The 11,569-nt window shown below is 46.9% G+C and overlaps 1 protein-coding gene across 1 annotated transcript in view; it reads left to right on the top strand.

Moving 5' to 3' along the window:
* The window catches only part of VPS35L (VPS35 endosomal protein sorting factor like), a 121,981-nt gene that overhangs the window by 31,997 nt on the left and 78,415 nt on the right, over positions 1–11,569 (top strand). The window contains exons 8-9 of the mRNA XM_004706087.2: positions 3,983–4,067; positions 7,957–8,016. Of these exons, the coding sequence (XP_004706144.1) occupies positions 3,983–4,067; positions 7,957–8,016 (145 nt within the window). The remainder of the gene's footprint in view (positions 1–3,982; positions 4,068–7,956; positions 8,017–11,569) is intronic.

The following is an 11,569-nucleotide window of genomic DNA, read 5'->3' as shown; positions in this document are numbered from 1 at the left end:
CTATCTGTACCAGTGTACACCCTCTGGTCTAGCCAGACTTGCAAGGTAGAATTCGGATCATGATAGTGGGTGGGGAGGAAGCATTTAGGAACTAGAGGAAAGTTGTATGTTTCACCCCTTTTTAATATTCTACTTCTTGTATCTTTCTTATTTTTCTCCAGATGTTTTATATAGCCTCAACTTTATTGTTCCTCTTAACTTGGAAGATAGTCACCTTCTTTAATTCTCAGCTGTAGGTTATCGTTTAATTTACTCACTTGTCTGGTTATTCAAATAGTTTCACAGATTCAAACATAGCCCTAGAAACTTTTTCTTCTGGAATGTTGCTCATGGATAATAAATGTAAGCCTTGCTATGATGTAAAGTGCATTGGAAATGGGTTGTTGCAGAGCAGTTCGGTTAAATTTTAGCACATCATTTGATCTTCCTTATGATCCATTTTCCTTTGTTCTAGTTTTTAATATTTTCGGCTTTCTTTTCAATGGAGGTTTTTATCTCTTTTGCTTCATTATTGTTGTTAGCTTTGGGGTTTTTAAAAATGTTTTTCTGTATATGAACTCCACTATAGGTAAATCTACAGAGACAGTAACAGAATGAGTGGTTCTTTGGGGAAATGGCAGGGGAGGTCGAGAGGAAATGGGGAGCTTATAATGATGAGTACAAGAATGAAGAGCATCTTCTAAAACTGATTGTACAACTCTTCTTGATGTGATTGAATGTATGATATGTGAATTATATGCCAAAAATCTGTTAAAAAGAAAAAAGAAGACATTGAAAAACTCCTTTCCATTGTTTTTCCAACAGTGTTAATAAGTTCAAGAGTTTCGGGTAGAACATTTTATCAACTGGTCATTCTGCAAATATTTATAACAGCTCTCAACCTTGACTGCACATTTGGAAGATTTACAAGAACCCTGATGTCTAAGCTGCTCCCTAGGCCAGTTTAATCAGGCTCTCTGAGGGCGGGTCTCTGGCATCAGTCCTTTTCAAAGCTCCAGATGATTAAAAAATTGTGAGCAGTTAGTTTATAGAACACATACTACCTTTGGACACAGAGAAGCCCATTATGGATAACATAAGCTTAGTGTTTCCCAAGTTTGCTTTTAGCCTAGCAACCACGGGGAACGCTTGTTGAAAGTACGTGTGCTACAGATTTTGTCCAGGGGGGTTGGTAATGGCACAGTCATTAAAGCACTTGACTACTAACCAAAAAGTTGGTGGGTGGAATCCACCACTTGCATCTCAAGAAAAAAAAAAAGTGGACGACCTTCAAGATGAGCAGCCTTGGAAAGCCCATGCACAACAGGGCTTCTCTCTCCCAGAGTTCCTGTGGGTTGGAATCAACTTCACAGCAGCTGGTATGGCCCTGGGAGTCTGTATCCCTTAACACCGCCGCCCCCCTGCCCCCAACATGATGCTTATCAGGCTAGTTGAGGAAACAACAGCAAAGCCTTAAAAACTGAGATCCTTAAAAAAAGTAGTTTGGAAAAGACCGTTTTAACTCATCAGATTATTGTGGCTTTAGTTTTGGATTAAGAAAAATTCTGGTTCCTAAAAAAGGATCTGTGAAATGCATGTGGCAGAGAAGCAGTACACAGGTTGGGGACAGCCCAGCTGTGTTTAATTTTTGGTCTTCAGTTTGAATTCCCTCCCTGTTACCTCACCAACGTGCGGTGACTCGTCCCAGAGAGGAGTGCCAACAAGGACTCAGGGGATGGCCTGTCCCCAGTAACTGATAGCTGCATATTGCCGTTCTCTGGTCTCCAGAGTTATTTGTTTTGTTTTGTTTCCAGCCCTAGAATCTCTTGGGAAAATTGTTTAGGTTGGATCCCACTTAAAGGTTAGATCGGGCAAATGAATTCCACATCCATCCAGATGCCGTGTTGAGTGTCAGCTCCATTGTTTTAACAGTTTACATGTCTTTATCCAAATCACATTTGGGTCATAAAAGGATGTTTCCCAGAGCAGCCATGCTGTTTGCTTTTAGGCATGGAAGGCTGAAGGAGGAACGTGGGGAGTCTGATCATCTAGATATTGAGTACCAACTGAAACGGAAAGCACATGTCGACCTCCCTCGTGATTCACTTCATGCTCCATCATCCTCTGCACACTAAAGGACCTTTTCTCAATAGCCAGAGATTTTTTTTCTATGCAACATTTTTATATTGGAGGGTCAACTGTTTGAATGATAAAATATGGCGAAGTTATTTAATTCCCGACTTTAAAATTTGCAAAGACTTCAGGACGCAAAATTTGTTTTTTCCAAAAAAATTATGTCTTTATTTCTGATTACAACATAGAATTTCCTCATGGATTTTGGGGGCCACGGTTGTGTGGCTGCAACCTTCTCTGAAGAGTTCTGGGGATGTGGACAACCCTTTGGTGATAGTGTGGGAATTGACTGATTCTTTGGCGTGCCACAATGCCCCAGTTTCAGAGGATAACATACTCTTTGATGCTTGTCATAGTTCTTTGGAGGAAAGTGTAAGAGTGAGTAGATCTCCATGTGTGATGTAATGTGTTACCCGCTGGGCTGCTAACTGCAAGGTCAGCAGTTCGAAACTACCTCCTGCTTCATGAGAGCATGATGAGACTTTCTCCCCAGGTGAAGAGTTACAGTCTCAGAAATCCACAGGGACAGCTATACCCTGCCCTATAGGGTTGTTATGAGTTGGAATTGACTTGATGGCAGTGAGTTCTGGGTTTTGGTAATGAGTGCAAATAGTGGGTGCTAGTTTCAGAGATCCTGGGGGTTTGCTTACGGGCTCTTTTGTAGAAAAGAATGTTTAGGGGTCTAGACCATTATCTCAGGCTGAGTTCTTAAGAGATGCAAAACCATTGACGCTTGGGTATGCGTGTGTGTGTGTGTGTGTGTGTGTGTGTGTGTGTAGAGAGAAATTTTTATCAAGAAAATGACTCACATGGTATAGATATGGGCATGTCTGAGCCCAGGCAGATTCTAAGTCTGTGGGTCAGGTGTTAGACTGGAAGCTTTTCCTGACTTAAGTAACTATGGTGGGCTGCTGATGGACAAAAAGTTCACAAGCTGGTGTCTACAAAGGAGGAGGAATCCAAGTCAGCTGGTTAGATGACCAGCTCCCATGATCCATGGATAATCTGGCAGTCCATTGGCTCAACTCCAAAGGACTGAATATCATTGAACCCGATGCAGGATCCAGACCCAGCAGAACGCACACAAGCTTTTCCACAGTGCCCATTTATTTACATAGGAAGCTGGCCTTACCCCTGAAGAAACTTGCTTTCAGTTGACTGCATCAGGCCTGTTACCTGAATGAAATGTTCCCTTCTACCTTAATCCTTTTACAACTGATTGGCTGTGATTACATTGTATCAGTCTGGTTTGGTTGGGGGATTAGTAGGTGTTAACTGCCAAACCACTGAAAATCCTGGTCCAACAAAGTTGACATAATACCTATTACAACTGCCCTGCAATAAACCAGAGGAAGCCATGCTGTTGGAACGATTTCTCTCCGGGACTTTGAAGGTTGGGCCAGGTTTCTTGTTTGCGCAAAATCCTTCTGGGTAAGATTTCCTCAGCACTCTGCCCTGTGAGGGCTCGTTGGGTGGCATACATAGTGAAATGCTTAACTACTAGCCAAAAGATGGGTGGTTCGAACCCACCTGGAGGCAACTCAGAAGAGCGGTCCATCGATCTGCTGCTGAAAGGTCACCGCCCTGACACTCTGGAGCAGTTTTGTTCTGACACATGTGGGAGTGTCCTTGATTTGAGGGCAACTGGTTCATCGGCAGCTTCCCAATGGGACAGCATCTCTCCTGAAGAGATGGTTGTGAGCAGAGTGTGGCCCCTTTTGTCAAGAGCTTGTGGTTCTACATGTCATTACCTCCCCAGTGCCATGGTAAGCATGTTCCATGTTTATGGAAATTGTTAATGCTCCAGATCCAGAGCATCCCAACCAAGTCAAGCTTGAAGAATAACGTTTCCTTTCCGTTCTTGTTCTAGTGTTCAAAGCTGCTTTCAGATACAAGTGTTATTCAGTTCTACCCGAGCAAATTTGTTCTTATCACAGACATACTTGATACGTTTGGTAAGTAACAGTTACGTTATTTTGGATCTAAGAGTAGGCTTGACAGGAGTTTTGTGGGAGAGTTGCTGTAAGTACGGTTCTGAGGTGGTTTAATCCGTAGGTAAAGCAGGGGGAGGCCAGGTCATCTCCTCCATGCCCATGAACAAGGAATTTCCACTTAGTGTTAGCCTTCTAATTGGCTAGTCAACTGATGAGGGAATTGGGACCAGCTGAAGCTCCCACCTGACGTAAACCAAGTCCTTTGCCATGACCTCACTGCCTTTGGCTTGAGTCCAGCTCATAGGGACTCTGTAGGGCTGGGGTTTTGAGACTGCAATTCTTTACTCATCTTGAACCTCTGACCTTGTTGTTAGCAGCCCAAACTGTAACCCACTAGGCCACCAGGGCTCCTTTGTCATCTCCTAAGCATCTGAAACTCCTTTTGTTTAGAACGGAACTTGTCAGCTAAGCCCACTCCCGTCCCTGTCTCCACCCTGCACCTCAAGCCCTCTGCCCTAGTGTGGCAGAATGGCACGGCATCCACCCAGCTGCCCAAGTTGGCATCTAGAACTGATTTCTTCCTTACTCCCTATTCAGTTCTCTCCTGTGTCAGTTTCTTGCTGTCATTACTGCTAAGACGATAGTCCTCGCCATAGTCCGCACCAGCCTGGAGGAGTGCCTATGGGATCCAGCTGCCTTGTCAGGTCTGCCGCTCGCATGCTCTGCACTGTGTAGCATCAGCTTTCTGAGCTCTGCAGAGTGGTCTCTGCTGAAGAGAACAACCTCCCCTCCCTGCTTCCTGATGATGGTCCCTGGAACTATAAGATCATCCTGTTAGGGGTTTGCCGAAATCATGCAACCTTCTCGGCTGTTATGTGGTGCTCGGCAGCAAGGTCCCCACACAGGTAGGGAATTAAAACAAAGGCAAGTGCTGTGTCATCCACGAGGGGCCCGTGGGCCTGCTCTGTAAGCCACTCAAAAATCCGATGTGTTGGCACCTGAGACACCGGGGTTTCAAGGTTGGCTTCGTTTTTAAGCTTCAGTAGAGGCCCTCAGCTTTGATCTGCTTGGCTGCTGGTAGCCCAGGGCAAGGAACGAGCTGCTTTCTCCAGCAGTTTCAGGCACCAGTCCTAGAATTCCATCTCATTGGTTTGGCTGGGTCCCTGAGCCAGTCAGAGCATGTGGGAACGGAAATGTGCTTTCACTCCAGACCTGGGTCACCCCCAAAGCAAAAGAGCAATGCCATTGTTGGACAGAAGGGAGAGTAGACACTGAGTGAGCATTTGGATGCAGCCTGGCCAGCACTCTGCTCCGCTCCTGAGGCGTCATCAGTCTAGAGCCTGCTCACGGCCTTTGTGCGTCTCACGCCCAGTGAGAGAATGTACACGGAGTAGACCTGTAAACCGGGTCGTGAGGTTAAAACCCACGACCAGCTGCTGTGGAGTCGGAGCCAGCTCACAGAGACCCCGATGCATCAGAGTGGAACTGCGCTCCACAGCGTTTTCAGGGGCTGACCCTTTGGGGAGTAGCTCTCCAGCCATTTCTTCCGAGGCACCCCTTGGTGGGTTCTAGCCACTACCTTTTCGGTTAAGAGTTGAGCACCAAACTCTACACCACAGCCCCAAGGAGAAAAGCAAAGTTCACTGAACCGAGGGGAGGTGATGGACTGAGCAGGGCCGGGCCACACGGGGAGAGGCCGAGGAGCGGTGGGAGTGCCCCTGGTTGGTTTCAGAAACTGCGGAGAGCCTGGAGTGGGGTTGGCAAGGGCTGATGGGGTGTGGATGTGGTCAGAGAGCCTGGGGGGTCATTGGAAGGACTTTGACTTCGACTCTTGGGGACTGGGGGTGGGGCACTGAAGGGGTGGAGCAGGGAGTGATGGGGTCTAATTGGGAGCAGGGAGCCTGGTGAGGTGGCTGGAATGGCAACTCTGGGGAGATGGTGAGAGGAGGGATGGAGGACAGGGCCGCCTTGGCTCTCAGAACAGTTTACCCTGAGCACAGCTTGCCTTCGTTGCAAGGGCACCAGTCAGGCCTTGAGGCCGGTGGTTTTCCAGGCAGTGACATTTCTCATGGGGGTGGGGTGGGGGGGTGCAGCAGTGCTACGGACTTCCTGTGTGAATCTGGGCATGTGTCAGCACCCAAGTGTGAGATCCAGTCTCCTCCACCCTGCAGGCCTGGCCGCATCTGACAGCCAAGAGGACCTTCATCTCGAGAGAACTTTGGGTAGCCCCTTGGCCAGCCCCTGCTGGCAATGCCCCAGCCCGAGTCACATCTTGACCATCAGGATTGGGGCAGATGCTTCTGTCCTTGCTGCTGTCAGGGAGGTAGCTGGGCTGGGTCTTGGGAAGAAAAGCACCATAAATCCTCCACCCACTGTAACTTCGTGCCAGACTCTCCCCTGCTTTACAGGCGCCCAGTCACCTACTCCTCAGACGGCCTGTGTGCTGGGCTCTCCTGGTTTCTTGGGAGGGAAAGCAGCTGCCCAGGATGGTGCGGGGCCGACCGTGGGTCTCAGCCATCATCTTATGTCTCAATTGCTCTGCTCTGGGGTAATTTACCTCACCACGAACACGAAAAGTGTGTACACCTTTGGCCTTGCACTTTCCTTGGTGGGAATCCATCCCATTTGTAATAGCAGAAGATTGGAAGCCACCAAGGGACCATCAGTAAGGCACCAGTCCAGTCAATTCTGGTAGCTCTGTACAGTGGGACAGGACGCAGCTCTAAGGAACAGGCCTACTCTGTGTCCTGAGAAGAGATGCTCTTTGGATTCTGTTCTTTAAAAGGAAAAAAAAATCAAGAAGCAGAACAGTGTAGAGAGTACATGTCTACAAGTGGATTGCGTGAACACGCAAAACATTGCTCTCCATTTGGGAGGCGAGGAGTGCAAATTCAAAGTGCCGGCTCCTCATGCACATTGGTACAGATAAGAGCTCTCGACACATGGAATCCAGGACAGATAAACCCCTCGGGAACAGTAATGGGAGTAGCCATACCATGAGGGTAGGGGGAAGGTAGGGGAGGAAAAAAGGAGGAGCTGATCCTAAGGGCTTAAGTAAGAAAGAAAATGTTTTGAAAAGGATGATGGCAACATATGTACAAATGTGTGTGATATAATTGATGTATGAATTGTTACAAGTGCTGTAAGAGTCCCCAATAAAATGATCTTTTAATAAAACAACTGCCCATCTATTCTCGATGACTCTGAATATAAAAAGGGCCTCTGGTAGCATAAAGGGTTCTGAGTCAGGTTGCTAAGCACTAGGTCGGTGGTTCAAACCCACCAGCTACTCCTCCGGAGACAGTTGAGGCAATCAGCTTCTGTAAAGAGTTGCAAGTCTCGAGACCCTGCAGGGCAGCCGCACTTTGCTGTGTGGGCGCTGTGATGGGGAAGCCTCCTTGGCAGTGAGATTGGGGGCCTTCGCTGAGTGTGAGTGTAGCTGTCAGAGGTTTCTGTGGACACAGTTTCTGTGAAGACGCTGCATTGCAGGTGGATCGCTTTCCTATTTCTGGTAAAAGGAAAATCCCCCCACAAAGTGCAGAGGAAGCAAAGGCAACGTTCTTTAAAATGTATCCCACTAGATGGCAGCCTATTACAAGATGAAGAGTCCTGGCATCTTTGTTCCTAATTCGCAAGCATTTAATCCGTGTTTGCTCATGGAAGGAGCTTTGGTGGTGTGGTGGATTATCCATTTGGCTGCTGACCATTGGGTCATCATTTCAGACTCACTAAGCACTCGTTGGGAGAAAAAAATGAGACTTTTTGCAAAGATGTATAGCCTTGGAAACCCACAAGGGGCAGTTCTATCCTGTCCTGTAGAGTACTGAGTCAGAGTTGACTCTGTGGCAGTGAGTACTGGTCAGCCTCCTGAAAGGTGTACCCCTAACACTGTCTGTCACTGTCTCCACAGGAAAACTGGTGTACGAGCGCATCTCGTCCATGTGTGTGGATAACCGCGGTGCCTTGCCAGGTACGTCTGAGTTGTGTCACTGGCCTTGTTCTGCCTTGGGGTTGGGCTTCCCAGGCAGGGCATTGTCTACTGTATGAGTTTTTTTGTTCTGTATTTAATTTAATTTAATTAATTTGTGTGTGTGTGAGTTGAAAGTAAGAAACAAATACCGGACTGATGGATTTCTGATCATTTTAGTCTTCTAAGGAGTAGGAGATTTTAAAACATGCCCTGCTATAAAGTTGGACAAGTAATTGCAATCCACCAGGGTGGAAGGGTGACTATCAAACTAGGCTGAACGTTGACTCCAACCTACCTTTGTCTCTTCACTGACATTTTTACTCTCTTGCCTAAGGAGCAAATGGTTCTTTAAAGACAGCCTTATACACATCTGCCTGGAAGAACAGTGACAAAGAAATCAATAGTGTCAGCTGCTTCGAATCTGCGATCCACACCCAAGTGGTGCTTGTGTTAAATGCATTGCCAATCAATTTTATCTGCCTCAGGAGGTTATAGAGGGGCAAATAGATGATGAATCCAGATCTGTCATAGAAATGCTGACGGGGCTGTGTCTGGCCACGCTCAACCCGAGCCGCTCTTTTTTTTAATGGTCTTCCTAGTGCCGCTGCAGCCAGCCGCCTCACCTTCATGCCACTCCTTTCTGCTTCCCTGGGAGATGACCAGAAGGAGCAGGTGTTTCAGTTACAACAAAAAGGGGGAAAGGAAATACATGTGGATTAAGCCCGTGGTGAATCCCCTTGGACTATGGACCAGGGATGGGAATCGCCTTGCTAGCATATAGAACGCGTTGGAAAATGGATCGCTGCAGATGCTGTTAGGTTGGAATTTAGCACCCTGTTATTTGATCGCCCTTAGGAGCCATTTCAATTAGTGCTAATTTTTAATATTTTCTGCTTGTGTTTCGACAGACTTTTATCTGTTTCACTTTGTTATTCTTGCTGTGTTTTTTTTAACTTGCTTTTTAATGTTTTTTAATGTATTTGAAATCCAGGATAGGTAAATCTATAGAGACAGTAAATGGATTGGTGGTTCCTTGGGAGTATGGTAGGGGAGGCTGGGGGGAAATGGGGAGCTAGTAACGATGCGTACAAGAATGAAGGAAATGTTCTGAAAGCGATGGTGATGGAACAACCCTCTGGGTGTGGTTGGAGTATTGTGTGAGATGTGAATTCTCCGCCAAGGAACTGCTGGAAGAAAAGAAGGAGCAGGGGCAATGAACCCACTGTTTGCTGACCCAAATGGTGGGCCGCCCTGCAGCGCACTGAAAGTTTGGTGGCCCGAACCTACCCATAAAGATTTCCCAAAAAACCCTCAGCTAGTCAATTCCTACTCCCCGTGACCCTACGGGACAGAGTTAGAGCTGTCTGCCAGAAACCCCAATCCAAACTCATTGCCATCAAGCCCATGCCGACTCCTAGTGAGCGACCCTCCTCCTATTGACGCCCCTTCCTCTGTTGCTTCAGCTGAGCAGAGACCAATGGTTGTACCTTGAGTGGCAGCTCACGGTCTTTTAGGACCTTGGGGATAGCTCTGACTGTCATCACAAAGAATCATTTAAAAATCTGCACAGAATTCTGCCTAAGCAAATGATGCCTCTGGAGAAATCTGGTACCTTTTGTACTGTTCTTTCCATTTGAATCAAGTCTCAACTGGTGATTTTAATATCCAAGTCCTTTGCCTTCAGGGGAGTCTTGACTAAGGTGTAGTTCTTAGAGCTTGGAAAGATTGTGTCTTTTACTCTTAGGACCGTGTCTTTATGTTTAAAGAGGTCATGTACTCTGAATTGTAAAATAATTGTATTTCCATTGTGTGGGAAGTCATCTGCGTGTATTATATTGGGGTTCACCCCCTGAACTGTTGACATTTTCCTCCCCAGGGCTGTTGTAGGCTGCATCTGTATAAGCAGTGTCCTTAAGTAGCCTGGCCTTTCAGCTAAAGTCATGTCCCTATAAGCACTGTTATGTAAAGAGGCCTCTCTCCCTGCTAGGAAGAGATTTGGCAAATGGACGAGAACTAGACTTGCTGGTCTCTGCTGCCTCTGAAAATATCTGCAGAGGTCCCTGCATGAAAAAAGAACACGGGAAACAAAGCACAGATGAGAACTAGAAGGGAAAAAATATCTCAGCTTTTTGTTACGTCAGTCTTTGCTGACTAGATTTTCCAAATTCTGAGTTCATTCTCCATACAGCAGCCTAAGGGCTAAAGTGTCCGTCACATCGTTCAAATCCTTGTCCTGCTTAGAGCCCTTCAGTGGGTCCCATGGCACTTAGAAAACTTTGTGAGCTCCTCACCAAGATTGCCACCTGCCTTGTGCCCCTCCTCTCAGTCCATCTCCTGCTCTGCCCCTTCCTGCTCCCATGTAGCCTTGCTTTCTGTTCTGTGACCATGCCAAGGTCATTCTTACCTCAGGGCCTTGCTCCTCCTGCATATACTTCTTCCACATCTAAGCATGGTTGGCTCCTTTGTGTAATTCCAGGGTCAGCTCGAACACTACTGCTACCAGAACCTTCCCTGACTGATCAAGCCGCAAACCCCAGAGGTCACTTTGGCTTCTAATGCCTGGTGTAAGATCTTCCGTAGTTCTGGTTGTTGTTGGAAATGGTCTTGTTTGCTGCTCACTCTTCTTCTTGTTTGTCATTTGTCTTCCCACCCCCTGCTGGAATTTAAGCTTCATGAAGACAGGGTCTAGAGCAGTCCCTTCGCTCTGAAGAAATTTATGATGAACAAGTGATGAAATAAGTAATAGAAAACTGTAGTTGGGTGTACCCTGGGTGGTACAAAGGGTTAAGGCCTTAACAACTAGCCCAGTGGTGGTCTGTTCAAACCCATCCAGAGGTGCCTCAGAGACAAGGACAGTGCTCTGATTCTGACCGGTCAAGAGTCTTGAAAACCCACGAAGCACTTCTGTTCTGTACAAGTAGGGTCACCAGAGTCTGAGATGACTCAGTGGCAGCTAACAACAAGTACTTCGGTAAACCCGCCCCTCCCCCTAGAAGAATTTGTTTCAGAGGACAGCACTGAAGCTGCAGCTTAGGGAGAGGGACATGTCTGATCAGAGCACACAGGAGCAAATGAAGAGGGAGGAAGAGAGAGTGGAGCACATCCTGGTCACCAAGCCTTGAGGACGATATTCCTGCTCAGAGCAGCCAGTCCACAGAGAAGACCATATGGCCGGACCCACTATGAGAAACAATGTCCCTTACTGACCCATGGCCCTACAGGAGACAACACTGGAGACACAGTGTGGGAATTGCGCCAATCTGATCCTACCACACCGAGGCAAAACACTAAGGGTATGCAAAACAGAACAGCAAGGGGAGCAGAGCAACGAAGTCCCAGGGAATACCAAAAATAGACTTTGGAGCCAGGGCTTGGCACCCTATCAGACTCTACTGGAAAACACTCCTAAAGGCCAACAAACAGTCCTTGAACTAATTACAGGCTTTTCTTTCTTTTTGTTGTTCTTGTTGTTTTTGTCATTGGCTTTTTGTTGTTGTTTTGTTTTCTTTTGTTGCTTTGTTTTGCTCTGTCTTGTTTTTGTGCATGTTATTAT

Source organism: Echinops telfairi, unplaced genomic scaffold (assembly GCF_000313985.2).
Source record: "Echinops telfairi isolate 266 unplaced genomic scaffold, ASM31398v2 ScPeMD7_5;HRSCAF=22, whole genome shotgun sequence".
Taxonomy (NCBI): domain Eukaryota; kingdom Metazoa; phylum Chordata; class Mammalia; order Afrosoricida; family Tenrecidae; genus Echinops; species Echinops telfairi.
Note: the sequence above shows the minus strand (reverse complement) of the source record. Positions and strands in the feature narration are given on the sequence as shown.